Here is a 13,736-nt window from a genome sequence, read left to right on the forward strand (position 1 = left end):
TCCCAAACGCTGCTCTTGGCAGGCCCTGGACGCAGCTCCCTAGCGCGGGGCGAGGGACGCGCCCTGGACTGCAGCCACGTGGGCGGCTGGGCCGGCGAGGGGACGGGGTGTGCGCCCCCCTGCCTGCGCTGCCCCATTAAAATTACAGAGGCAGCTGCCTGGCGTATCTCGGTTCTCATGAGAAGTATAATCTCCCTCTCAACCTTCTCAACCCAGCCGAGTCTGCGCAGCTCAGAGGTGGGTGCCCCCGGGCTTGTGAAGCCCCCGCATGAGCCGCATGTGCGGGAAAGGCCCCTCGCTTGTCGTTGCTCCCACAACCGTCTCTGCCTAGAAACCCTTTCTGCTTACCAGACAGCCCTGCCCAGGGCCTGCGGGGCGGCTTTTATCCAGCTCCCGGCCTGGCTCCGAGCCAGCGCCCGAAAAATGCCGTCAGCCACCCAGAGACCAGCTCTGGGATTCGCCCAGGAGGAAACCGCCGCCCGAATCTGGCTCATCTGGACCCATTTTTCCTCCTGAGGAGCCTCCCCCCAACACCCGCAGGAAGATGGAGGGTGGTCTAGCCAGCCGGCCCCTTCCCGGGGAGCCTGGGGTTAACCCTCACAGAGCCCCGCTTTAAAACGGGACCCCCTCGGTCTTGGAGACCCACAGCTCCCAGGCTTACAGGAAGCAACACACAAAATGCAGCCCACGTAGATAAAAAGCATTTTTTAATTTTTATCAAATCAATCTGTACAAAAGTTAGCGTTGCTTGGTCAGAAAGGAGCGAAACACAGCAGGTAAGTGACAGCGAAAGTTCAAACTTGACACCAAAAAATAGATTGCATAAAAAACAGTTTGCTGCAGCCCCCTGCCCCCACCCCCAGGAAGACATATGCAAAAAAAAAAAATTTTTGTTCTAGAAAAAGGTAGGAAAAAGTAGAAAAAGTAAAAAGAAGCAACATCTCAGATGTACTTAAATTTACAAAGTTTTAAAGGCACAATTTTCCAGGAAGTAGGCGGTTATCGTCGCTCAGCGCACAGCGGAAGCAGGACAGGTAAATCCGGCATTTTTTTTCTAAAACTAAGAATCTAAAAACGCTTAGTGGAGAAGGTTCTAGTTTCACAGCTTGTAGGTGGCGCCTGGTTCCTAAGAGCCAAGATTAATGCGTTTCTGGAGCCACCGAGTCCCAGGAAATCCCCGCCTCCACCACTTGGCACGGCCTCGTGCAGGGATGAAATTCAGTGGCGCTCTGCCTCCTAAACCTTGACTTAATGCCCGTGCCAGGGGTACCCCAACCTGATCAGAGAAACCACAAGACAAGCCCCTTCTCCTGCCTAGGTGCTCCGGCCACCTCCGGGGGACCCGGAGCTGGGGCCCTGCCACTCAGAGCAGGGACCCCCACCCTCTGCCCCGCCCACGCCTCACCCTCAGCTCTCCGGCTTCTGTTTCGTCTTAAATTCTACTCTCTGCACAGATTATTTCATTAATTAAAGATAAAATAACACAGAACATAAATACATTTTAACAGCTTTCAAAACAAATCAAACACATTGAAGCTTCAAAAATAAAAATTAAAAAAAATAATAAAATAAAAAGAGAGAAGTGTTAATCACAGCCAAACCTTGCTCGGAAGAACCCTAACTACAAGGAACACCTCCAGTCTAATGGGCTGGTCCCAGGAGGTGTTCCCTCGGACGCCTCCCGGCCACGGGAACGTCATCCGTGGGCCCTGCCCGTTCTCAGTACCAAGGCTGGCCGGGCCTTCGGAGCTCAGGGGGCCCGGAGCCCCCGCGCCTCTTCCCTCCTTTTGTCTTTTGTGCTGTGGCTGCCGCTTTGCAGCCATGGAGAGGCAAAACCCAGGCTCCCGTGCCTGCTCGGAAGAGGGGCCCGGCTGGGCTTCCAAGCCGCAGTCCCCACAAAAAGAGAGGGAAGGGAAAGAGGGCTTTGTCCGTGGATGGGGGTCTGGGAATCTGGAAGCAGAGGGGGCTCATTCACACAGCCTGGCTCCTCACGGACCTCGGCAGGCACTTGACACAGCCACGACTCCTGCCCTCGCTGCACCTTCCAAGCCCCTGGAGGCTGTGTGTCTCTACCAGGGCGAGGAGGTCCTCGGCCGGCGCCCCTCCCACGGCCGCACCCTCAGGGTCTGGTCAGGGTGGTGTACACGGGCTGCTCCCAGTTACTGGGGGGGCTGTGGGCGGGCGGCACAGACAGGCCCCCGAGCAGGGGCGAGGCGTAGGGCCGGCGGGGCGAGTGGAAGTAGGGGTACTGGTAGAGGCCTGACGGGTAGCCAGGGAACGGGCCGTAGTAGCTGGGTGCCTGAAGGTCGGTGTAGTCGCACTGCGAGCTGGTGAAGGAGCTGGCGGCTGCGGCGGGGGCGGCGGTGGTGACGCTGGCCTGCGCGCTGTAGGAGCCGTAGTCGGCGTGGCCCGGGGAGCCATGTGACTGGTCGCCGTAGTGCCCGGGGCTCAGCTGCTCCGTCTTGATGTGCGGCCGTGGGGGGCCCGCCTCGGTGGGCGATGCGGAGGCCGACGGAGTGCCCTTGTGAGCCCATACAGGGGACGCCCCGATGCCGGCCGCCCCGGAATGCGAGTAGGACGTGCCCCCATAGGAGCCGGCCGCCGCGGGCTGGCCAGGCTCAGCGGGCAGGGCCGAGTGGCCGTTGAGGGGCAGGTACTGGTCAAACTCGTGGACGTCGAAGGTGTCCATGTTCCCGATGACCTCACTGCTCAGCTCGGAGATGTCCACGTTGCTGAAGTCAATGTTCTGACGCCCACTGTCCACCAGGCGGCGGCCTTCCAGCTTCAGCTCCTGCTTGCCCCCGTGGTGCAGGTCAGTCTTGGGGGTTGTGGGCGGGGTGGGCGGCCCGTGGGTCTGCCCTGGGGACAGAGCACATTTCAGGGATGAATGCCCCTTCTGTAGGGGGCAGCTGGGCTGGCGACACACACACGGGAGGAAAACCCGCCCCGCTAACTGCCGCAGGTAGGAATCAACGGCTTTTTGTTCCCATGTATTTCCCAGAAATTCCAGTAAAGCCAGACCCAGACCTCACTCCGCAGCCAAGGAAATTCCGTTAAGCACTGTTCTGGGGGAAGACCTGGGGCCAGGGAGGCCCTGTCGTGACCACCAAGGTGGGGGTGGGGGGAGGAGAGGAAGCACCCAGTCCCTCACCCATGGCAACCACAGGGTCCACACCAAACCTGTCTCCCCAGGCCCATTGCTTTCGCCAGCTCGACTGAGACTGCTCAGCTGGCCGGGATTCCACCCGGGTCAGTCTGATCCTGAAACTGAGCTGCTGACCACCAGCCCAGCAGCATGAGTGAACCCGAGGTCACAACCAGTAAAAAGGCCAGGGGAGCAGAAAGGCCTTCCTGAAGGACAGAAAACGCCCAAGTCACAGGGCACTGGGCCAGGATGAGCCCTGAGGCACCCAGTGTCAGAGGAGGCCGAGCAGGCCCCGTGGGCGTCGGAATAGCTGCCTCTCGGGGCTACAGGCCTTTCTCAGGGGACCCAGGGAAGGCCTGGTTCTCTTGTGGGCCCTGACCTGCTCGCTGGCCCCGGGAGCCCACCTGTGTGGTCACTGTGGTGGTGCGCATCCCCCAGGCCAGCGTCGGTCTTGTACATGCTGCCCGGGTGGTGGCCCAGCTCGGCGCCCGAGTCCGAGTCGCTCTGGCCGGTCTTCACACTCTTCCTGCGGCGCGGCTGGTACTTGTAATCGGGGTGGTCCTTCTTGTGCTGGACACGCAGCCGCTCCGCCTCCTCCACAAAGGGGCGCTTCTCACTCTCACTCAGCAGGCTGCGGGACAGAGGGCAGGGGTGGGATGAGCAGGCGGCCGGCACCACATCGGTGAGCCTGGGAGGTCCAGGGGAGCTGTGTGCCTGCCCGCACCTCTGTGGGGGTGGGGGCCCCAGGCCGTGCGCCCCTGCTCCGAGGTTGGGCGGGAGTAAGCCAGGGGAGATCGGAGGAATGAGCCAGGAAAGACTCAGGTCCTCCCGTTTCCATCTTCTCCCTCTTACTTCCCCTCCCGAGCCTGTTTGTTCCCTCCCTTTGGGACTTTCTAAGGCAGGCGGGTGCAGAGGCCAGGACCCAGCTGAGCATACACTTGGACAAAGGGAGGCTTCCTGGGAGCCAAGCCGAGACTCCGGGCAGTTTGGCTTCCCAGGGCTCCAGAAACACTGGCATGACCCAGTGGTCCTCACTGAGTCTGTGAACACACACTGGCCCCTCATACCCTTCCAGAGCTCCCCTCTAACTGCCTGTGGGCCAGGGTCTGGGGGCACAGCACTAACTGGACAGGGGCAGGAGCACAGAAGACACAAACACAAGGTCTGAGTGCCCACTCGCAAGGTGAGGGGCAGGAAAGGGGACCAGTGCCCTGACCCCCAAGCCTCCCACTGTCAAGCCCAGTAGAGAGCATTTGGTGGGGGTGGGCTGCCCCGAACGAAGAGCAGTCCTGTCGCTGAGGCCCACTACCGCCGTAGGGCAGCTACTTTCTACAGAATGGCCAGCCTCATCATGCCAATGTGGGCACCAGCGCTGAACAGCCCCTGCGTTCCCCTCTGTCCCCGCTGAGGGTGCAGAGGTGGAGAAGAGGGAGAAGCTGCAGGGAGATGCCATCAGGCAAACCACACCCTTCCATCTGCCTCTAGACTCCTGCAATGGGGTGGTTCGGGCGTCCTTTCCAAGGAGAGGGCACCTCCAGAGATGGGTCCTGCTTCTAGAAAGAGGCCACTTTCCACTGGGAGGGACAGGCCTCCAGGCTCTGGGGCCATTCACAGCTGAGGTCCCCTAACTCAGCCTGCCATCATGGCCTAGAGGGGGCTGTTTCTGGACTCTAGGCGTGTTCTCGGGGGCACACTCCTCCCGCTGCCCTCTGCCTGCCCAGTCTGTCCTGTACCCCGCACCCGACCGGCTGGCCAGATCGGGTTTTTCCACTAGGACTCGCCCTGGGAACAGCCACTGGGAGAAGGGCCGAGGCCGGGCGCTGCGCCACCTCCCAGCTCCAGGCACCCCAGGGCCCGGTCCCCGCCCCCGGCCTGAGGACAGGCACTCACCGCCACAGCTTGCCCAGCGTCTTGCTGAGCTCGGCGTTGTGCAGGTGCGGGTACTGATCCGCCAGCTTGCGGCGCGCTGCCTGCGCCCACACCATGAAGGCGTTCATGGGCCGCTTCACATGCGGCTTGGCCTTGAGAGCGCCGCCGCCGCCGCCGCGCACGGGCATGGGCACCAGGCTCCAGTCGTAGCCCTTGAGCACCTGCGACACGGCGTCGCGGATGCAGGCGGGGAAGCGCTCATCCGCCGCCTCGGCCGCGTCGCCCCGGCCGCCGCCCCCCGCGCCCGCCGCGCGGCCCAGACCCTCGGAACCGGCGGGCGAGGGCGGCGCATCCGAGTCCGAGTCCTCCACGTGCGACATGGAGCTGGCAGTGCCAGACGGGCTGCAGGGCGGCTGGGCGCGGGCCTCGCTCATGTCCAGCATCGGGGCCGCGCGCGGAGAAGCGCGCACCAGGGAGGCGCACCGGGTCGATGGCCGCTGCGCTGCAGCCGCTCTGGGACCCGAGGTTGCCGTGCGATGGCCCGACCCCAGCCCGCTTACAGCCGCCGCTGCCGCCGGAGATCGGTCCCCGCGGGGCGACCCGCAACAAGTTTCTTTAAGCGGCTGCCACAAGGCTCCGCCCTCCGTCCTGCTCCCCATTGGCCGGCACGCACCCCACTGCCACTGGGGGCGGAGCTTGGCCGCCCCCCGCCCCCTCCCCCCACCTTAAAGAAAGCGCCGCGATTCCCGCGGCGCCCCCGCCCGCCCCGCCTGGCGCCTCACCACGTGGGGCCGGCGCGCCCGGCAGCCGACGATCGGAGGCCGGACTGTGCATCACGCCGTGGGCCCCCCTTCCAGACGGGGAGGGAAGGGGAAGGGGGCAGCGGCGGGGAGCACCGAGCGCTCGGGGCGCCCTGTCCCTGCCGGGGTGCTCGGCGGCGCTCCCTCTGCTGGCGCGTCCCGGCCCTGGGCCCAGCCCCCAGCCCCCGCTGCCCGCTGCGCGAGGAGGCGGGCCCTCAAAAGCCTCCCCCCGAGGCCTGCGTCGAGCCCCGACGTCTTGCCCACAGCCCAGAGGCGCCGGGGTCAACTGCCCGCCAGCCTGCGGCCCAGGGCGGGGATCGGCTCCCCGCCCGCAAGGCCGGCGCGAAGTGGAGGAGCCTCCCGCGCGCCAGTCTGCACGCCGCGCACGTCCAGGTAACGCGCGCTCAGGGGACACGGCTCGGAGCTGGGCGACCTCAGGACCGGTCCCGTCCCGGCGTGGAAAGTGCGGCGGGGGCGCGGCCGCGGGAGCAGCGGCAGCCAAAGTGGGCGGGAGCGCTGGGCGGGGCCTGGGCTGACCCTCGCTGCAGAGTCCCTAGGGCGGCCCGGCGGATGGCGTGGCCGGACGCGGGGGCCTAGGGCCTTCCGGACGTGATCCGGGGGTTGGGGGCACCGAGGCCGTCCGGCGGGGCGGTCCTGGGTGGTCTGGCGGAGGCGGAGGTCGCTCCGGGCGCCTGGAGTGGAGGAGGTGGGCGCGCCAGCCAAGGAGAGAAGGGGGCGGGGTGTGCCGCCCTGGTGGGGACCGCGGGGTCGGAGAGGGGACATTTCCCCGGAGGCAAGCGCCGGGCCGCGGCTCCGAGTCCCCGCCCGAGGCCGCCCCCGCGAGTTGGCCGCGGGCCCGGCGGTCCCCGAGGGCGGCTCGGATTCTTTCGCCAAACCCGCCCTGAGACGACGGACCAGCCGCCCAGGCTTCGCCAGACTGCACCCCTTGGGCAGCCAACTCTGAACGCGCCTGTCTCCGAACTTGTGGCCCGCCCAACCCGAGTGACCCAAGGCAAGGGTGCCCAGTCCCCAACCACGCACCTCTGGTTCGGGTCATGATTCCCTGACTAGCAGCGGTGCAGCCTAAGGAGTAGAAGGGGCTGGTCGGTTAACTCCAAATTGAAAGTCGGTGATGCTTTTACCAACTTGAGGGCTGCCACTGAGCCTCTGACCTTGTAGGGAGAGCCTCTTGCCCTCACCCCACTCCTTAGCCAGACGGTGCCCCCAGTACCTGGTCCCTCCCCCTTCCTACCCACAGAGCCCGAGCACCTGGGCTGTGATCCCCTTAGAAATGAAGATTCTGCACACTCCACCTTGGAGAAGGCCTAGTTTCAGGCAGATGCCAAGTGGGCTCCAGGGGCTGCCTGGACCCCACAGCCTCACATCTGGAGCCGCTGGCACCAGGGCCCAGAGGCAAGTCCCTGCCACTTTTGGGTCAGGGACGGGCTGCCCCACTTGCCCTGGGTCAGTGACCCTGATCTCCAGTCTCCCAGGAAAGCACCCTGAGGCGCCTTGCTCTAAAGGTGCTGGAGAAGGCCCCGACGGTGGAGGGAGAGCCAGCCTCCAGAGGGGCCTGTCCCTGTGCCTCCCCTCCCATCGCCTGCCCATCTTTGCAGAGTCACATTCCCCTCGTCCGGTGGCTTCCCTCCTGAGGCCCTGCCCTCCTCTTGGGGCCCCACCCTACAGCCAGAGGCCCAAGGCGGGGTCAGGGGGGGTACCCCAGGGCAGCCGCCGGACTTTTGGCCCATAGGGACCCAGGCACCCTGTAGATGCGGGGATGTCGGCAGGGATGACAGACCTGCCCTGGGGCCCGGATCCCACCCCGCTGTACTGCGTGTGCCCTTGGGCACCAGGTCTGTGTTTCCATGAAGAGGAGAATGGAGCCCAGGCTGCATTGGGCACACTGGGCAGGGCGGCCTCTCCCTGCTCCCACCGACCTGTGGAGGGGCACCGCACAGCTAGGACACAGACCGGTGACTGATGGGACCCCTGGAGGAAAAGAGGCTGAGCTAGAGGAGCCCAGCGCCTGATCCAGGCCACAGTGTGTGGCATGTGACCACCCTGGGCATCCCCAGGCTGCAGTGGCTGGGACTGACACAGTGCTGTGGGCAGCTTGTCACGTATGTGCAGGCCACCGTTCCCCGCCATGGGGCAGCAGACCCCTGCCAGGGCTCGGCTCGTTCCTGCTGCTGATGCCCAGAAGTGCCCCTCAAACCCCCTGGCTGGCGTGAAGGCTGTAAAATTCTCCGGGTGCACTCCAGCTCCACCCATGGGTGCTGACCTGGGTTCGTCTCCTGAGTTTCCAGGCAGTCTCTGAGTGGACCCGGGATGCAGCCTGCAGAGGAGGCAGGGCCATAGCTGGTTCCTGTACCGATGAGGTGCCCGCTGTGTGCGGCAGCCTTTCTGGGCAACACACAGTCCCAGCCCAGAAGGTGCTGGCGTCTGAGGAGGGCCAACACACCAAGCTGCGAGATCTTACCACCGGTGGGCACGGGCGTGGGCGGGGTAGTCCAGGAAGGCGGCTCTGAGGAGGTGACAAGTTGAGGCCTGAAGCTTCTGACCAGAGAGGAAAGAGTATGGTGAGGAGGGGGCACGGAGCATGTGTCAAGGCCCTGGGGCAGCAAAAAGCACTGGTGGTCTGTGAACACAGTGAGGTGGGGGCAGCTCCCAGTTCCCCTCCTGGCCCCCCCTTCTCCTAGCTCTTCCTTCCTGTCCTGCCGACCCCAGTCCACATGCTGCACCTTTACAGAGCGGGCTGTGCTGTTTCAGGGAGATGATCCGATGGGCCAGGTTTGGAGCAGGACCCTGACCCTCGACCATCAGCCTGGGAACACTGATGTAAGCAAGGTTTCTAGGCCAGCATCCCCTGGCAGAGGCTCCAGGGCCCTGCAGAGAAGGGGGTGTGGGCTGCCAGGCGCCCCTGTGCCTATGAGGCCCGCCAGCAGAGGGCTAGAGAGCTGCAGGGCAACCCCTTCCAGGTGTAGAGACCCCCCCGGCCCACCCACCGCAGCTGCTGGACCTGCTTGGGAAGTCCCTATCTGAACGGGCTGCTGAGGGCCCCAGGCCACTGCAGAGAAGGGTACCCTGCCCATCCCCGCCCGTCCCCTGGCTGGCTCTCCTCGCCGACTGTCAGGGAAGCCATGTCTGTAGTTGGCCTTGTGGGGCGGGCCACGTGGGCCCCTGAGCCCCAGCGGCCGTGTGTCCTCTGTGTGTCCGCAGCCCCGGCCTGGGCCTCTTGGCAAGCAGCCCGAGGCAGTTGGCATGACATCCTGGGAACCCCAGCTGAACCTCAGGGATTAATTGGTACTTTTAATTACTGGCCGGTCTGCAGACACCAAACACCCAAGCCAGAGATGAGGGGGCAGCTCTGAGCAGAGGCCCCATGGAGGCAGCCTCATCCTGGCCCACCAGGTCCCGGAGAGAGAAGACAGGCGCCCCAGGGTTCCAGCAGCCCTGGTGACAGACCCTCGGGGCTCGGAGCCAAGCCTTTTGCTCAGCCGCCCTCCCCAGCATCGTTGCCAGCTGCTGTGGAAGTTCTGGTCTGGGTGGAAACTGGCCCCTGGGTTGGACCAGTGTCCCCCAGGGGTGGGCAGTGGTGGCCCTCATCACTCTGTGTGGAGGACTCTAGAAGGTCGCACCTGGATCTTCCCGTCTCTGCCCGTAGGGCAGGGTGTTCGGGGCCGCCCATGGCAGGTGCAGGCCCTGAGCAATCGCTGCATCCAGCGGGCACCTCCACAGGCGCCTCCCGGGCTCCAGGCACAGGGCCCAGCCCAGGCTATCCCTCTGCACCTTGTCACCAGCTCCAAGGCCTCCTGATGAATAAACGCACAGCGCCTGGGGGTGCCTGCAGGCTGCCAGTGGGACCCCCGTGCTGTGGCCGTTCTTCTTTGGGGAGGGATGATGCTCAACCCAAGGAGATGGGCCCCCATGCCCAGTGTCTGCCCAGTGAGATGTGCGCACAGGTGTGTCGGGACAGCTGCGGTCTCTGCTCCGCCTGCGTTCACCCCCCCACCCCCACCCCAGGTCCCCGAGCCTCCGGCTGTGCCCATCCGTCTCTCTCCAGCCAGCAGGCTTGGAGCTGGCTCCACCCGCAGCCATTAGGTCTCTGATGGCAGGAAGAGGGTGATTCTGCTGCCAAAGCCGCCTTCAGGTGGGGTCCCCAGGGTAGAGGGAGCCCCAGGGGGTCCAGCCAGGGCCAGCAGCATCTTCCCCGGAGTAACTGGGCGCCGAGGAGGCATTGGGCTCTGCCTGCCTCTGGACGGCCCCTCCCATCAGCTGGTAAATCCACTCCCTGTCCCTGCAGAAGGGCTCTGCATGCCACTGGACTCCTGGATCTCCGGACCCCAGCCCCATTCTGGGCCCTCACCCTGGGGACCCCAGCAATGGGACTGGAGGGGTTTCCTCAGTCCACCTGAAGGAGGGGGACCAGGGTGTTGAAACTGACTTCAGAAAAACAGCTTTCTGAGCCCAAACAGGCTGCCAAGAGCTATGCTTTTCCCTCCAAGCTTGACTTTCTGATTTAATGAGGCTTCTTGTCCAAGTTGGGCTTCCCTTGAGGCTCAGCTGATAAAGAATCTGCCTGCAATGCAGGAGACCTGGGATCAATCCCTGGGTTGGGAAGATCCCCTGGAGACGGAAAAGGCTACCCACTCCAGTATTCTGGCCTGGACAGTTCTGTGGACTGTATAGTCCGTGGGGTCACAGAGTCAGACACGACTGAGCGACTTTCACTCACTCACTTGTCCAAGTTGGGCTTTCCAGGTGCTTCAGTGGGTAAAGAATCCTCCTGCCAATGCAGGAGACACAGGAGATGCTGGTTTGATCCCTGGGTTGGGAAGATCCCCTGGAGAAGGAACTGGCAACCTACTCCAGTATTCTTGCCTGGGAAATCCCACGGACAGAGGAGCCTGGCGGGCTACAGTCCATGGGGTCGCAGAGTCGAACCTGACTGAGAGACAGAGGACGCACTTTGTCCAAGTTCAACTGCTCAGCACCAGCCTGTGTCAGGTGAGCCTAGGGCGGGCCAGCGTGGCTGGAAGTAGACACGTCACAAAGAAAATCCCCTTTCCTAGTAAGGGGCTCCGGCTGGCCAGGCCCTGGACACCTCTGGAAGTTTTCACAGACCCACTAGTGTCCAAGGCAAGTTAAAGCACACTCTGTCACAGATTTTCACTCAGGTGTTTGTCTTTCTGAGCACGGTGAAGGGGGTTTAACCAAGGTGTTCTCTGGGGGAGATGCTGGGGGTCGCGGTTCTCCCGCAGGGAGGTGGGAGGTGCTCAGACGCGGGCCAGGCAGAGCCTTGCCCCTGGGGCGCCAGGCTGCGGCAGAGCCCTCGGGGCCTCCGGGCCTGGCGGGGCAGCAGCCGGCTCACCCCCTTCTTGGTGGGACGCGTGCAGGATACGAGCAGCAGCCGCCTGCTCCTGTACCCGGGACCCCAGGACTGCGAGATGGGGGCCGGCTTTGCCATTCACACTGGTGGTCGCCGCCCAGTCACCTGGTGTCAGCTTGAGAAGGAATAGGCTCCCTGGCCAGGCATAAGCAGGGCACCGGCCAGTCATCAGAGGAGGTAGCTGGGGGCCCGGGGGCAGATGGATCGCAGCCTCCTAACGGCTGGGCCGCTGCTCCCTCTCCGAAGCCCCTGGACACAGGGCCCTGCTCAGGCTGTGCGGAGCTGAATGCCAAGGGCCCTGGATGCACCGACTCCCAAGGCTCTTGACCATGGAACCCCTGAGCATCCACTAGAGGATCAACCCGAGAGGTTAGAGGCAGTCTTCCACAGCTTTCAACACTCTGTAGTTAAGAAACGGAGAGCACCCGTGGCCACTGAGCAGGTCTGTGAGCTTAGATTGGGGGTGAGTGTGATGTGTTTTGTCGCTCGTTCTGCAAACACTTCCAGGGCTTCCAGGCCAGACCTGCGTTGGTGCTGGGACAGCGGATGACACTCGCGGGGTTGGCCCTGCAGAGGCTTGGCCTGCAAAGCGTTCCAGGAGGTGTGGCTGGAGGTTTCCCAGCCGGCCTGTGAACAGGAGCTGAAGGCTCGTCCCCGCCCAACCTCCTGCCCTGGGGGGCTGTGGGGCTCCCCCAGGGAGCATTGGGGTCCCTTCAAGGAGGGCGCTCCCAGCTGCGGATCCTGATGCCATCCTCTGGCCTCTAGCTCAGGCGAGTTCTGGCATTACTCTGGGCAGCAGGGAGCCCGCGACACCTGCGGGAGTGACCCTGCTCCGTAGGATGCTGGGTGTGCCATGGACAACACCCCATGTGTCTTGTGTCCTCCCTGTGAACTCCGTCACAGGAAGCTGGATGCTCTCCGGGCACGTTGCCCATGGGCAGGTCTGCTGGGCGTCCTGCAGGAGAGCCCGGGACAACAGTGCTGCTCGCCCCTTCCGGAAGTGCAGGCTCTGCTTCACCACTGGGTGAGAGTCACAGGAAGGCACGACCAGGTGCGGCTGGCCCTGGACACAGGTTCCCCCGCCCAGCCCTCAGCACCCCGAGGTCTGGGCCACATCAGGGGTCCTGGAGGCAGGTCCCTTCAGGAGCCAGGCAGGGAGGTGGGCGTGGAGGCCACTGTGGGCGAGGCTGTAAGGTGCTTGTGCCAGGCTGGCTGGGGAGCACTGCCCACCAACCGTGACCTGTGGCTTTGAGGCTGTTTGTTATATGGCATTACCGTGGGGTTTGGTAACTGATACAGCCCCATGGGCCAGATTCACCTATGGGGTCCTGACTGTGACCTTGGAGGTTTCCAAGACTTTTTCCCGTTCAGAATGTGATTCCACAAGCTTAGCTGTCTGTTCTTTTCCCCTCAGGGCTGTGCAGCCAGAGAGGGTAACTTTCTGCCCATTCTGCCTGGCAATACTCATGTCCCACCGCCCTGCAGGGCCGCACGGGGCTGGGCTCCTCTGGGGGTGCAGGGTAGACTGCCCAAGCCGCGGGGACAGGAAACGGCGAGCCAAGCAGAACAGCCGCCCGTGAGTCACCGTTCCAGAACAACCACAAATGGCCCGCACCTGCTCGTCCACCCCCTCCCGCACCTGCCAGCCTCACCAGGGGCTTTTGGCTGCTGGACAGAGTGGAGCTGGTGCACACTGACCACCTCCAGAAGACAGTGACAGATGTTAGCGCCAGCAGGTCCTGCCCCTCCCGTCAGCAGATGTCAAGACATGAAAAATTGGGGTAAATGAAGGGTGCACGATTAGATTCGGGCGCAAGCTGGGTTCTTGTGGGTGCCAGAGACAGCTGCAAAGGCACGTCGGGGACAGGTGCCCTGATGCAGTGGGGGCTGCTCGGCCCGGGTGCCCGGGGACAGCTGGACGAGGTGCCGACGTGGCCCTTCCTCCGTGGACCGCCCCGCAGCTGCTGGGAGCACCGCCAGCCATGAGCCGTGCGCCCCAGCTCCGGGCCCACCCCGGGGTTCCCAGGACCCCAGCCTATCTCAAGCTGATGGCTCTTCTCAGGGGGCCCCTGTTCTCTCCTCCCCTTCTTTCTGGGCCCTTTCTGGTTCTGTCTAGGTGGGGTCGGCTCCGGATCTTCCTGCAACCAGCCGAGAGGGCAGTCAGGCCTCTTCTCAGCACCTCTGGCCTTTCTCGTATCTTTTTGACTTATTTTCATACAGTAATCTGCTTGTAAATGTGGGTTCAGGAGCCTCTCCAGGCCCTGGCGTTGGCTAGTTGGCAGCTCCACCAATACTCGTGCAGGCGTGAGCTGGGGAGCCAGAGAAGGCACCTCAGAGCGCCATCCAGCACCAGGCCCACAGCCCTGTGGCTCAGGGTTGCAGAAAAAGGTTTGTTTATGAGTGGGTTACCCTTGTGGGGCACAATAATATCTAAGATTATTTTACAACTGTTAGCCACTCCCCACACTTTGGCCACCTGATGTGAAGAGCCAGCTCATTGGAAAAGACCCTGACCCTGGGGAAGATTGAAGGC

General features: G+C 63.6%; 1 protein-coding gene across 1 annotated transcript; it reads right to left on the reverse strand.

Moving 5' to 3' along the window:
- Window positions 1-690: 690 nt before the first annotated feature.
- On the reverse strand, window positions 691-5,689 carry SOX8 (SRY-box 8). The gene is made up of 3 exons (XM_027528131.1): window positions 5,036-5,689; window positions 3,550-3,776; window positions 691-2,859 (listed from the first exon to the last, which is right to left on the reverse strand). Exons 1-3 carry the CDS (start codon window positions 5,671-5,673, stop codon window positions 2,120-2,122), a joined length of 1,605 nt encoding a protein of 534 aa, XP_027383932.1. The 5' UTR covers window positions 5,674-5,689; the 3' UTR covers window positions 691-2,119.
- Between the last annotated feature and the right edge of the window lie 8,047 nt (window positions 5,690-13,736).

Source organism: Bos indicus x Bos taurus, chromosome 25 (genome assembly GCF_003369695.1).
Source record: "Bos indicus x Bos taurus breed Angus x Brahman F1 hybrid chromosome 25, Bos_hybrid_MaternalHap_v2.0, whole genome shotgun sequence".
Lineage (NCBI taxonomy): Eukaryota > Metazoa > Chordata > Mammalia > Artiodactyla > Bovidae > Bos > Bos indicus x Bos taurus.

Coding starts and splice junctions, on each gene's coding strand:
- SOX8 (XM_027528131.1), bottom strand. CDS start 5,673: ATGGGGAGCAGGACGGAGGGCGGAGCCTTGTGGCAGCCGCTTAAAGAA. Junction 3,777..5,035: donor ACGCTGGGCAAGCTGTGGCG/GTGAGTGCCTGT, acceptor TCTGTCCCGCAG/CCTGCTGAGTGAGAGTGAGA. Junction 2,860..3,549: donor CCACCACAGTGACCACACAG/GTGGGCTCCCGG, acceptor CTCTGTCCCCAG/GGCAGACCCACGGGCCGCCC.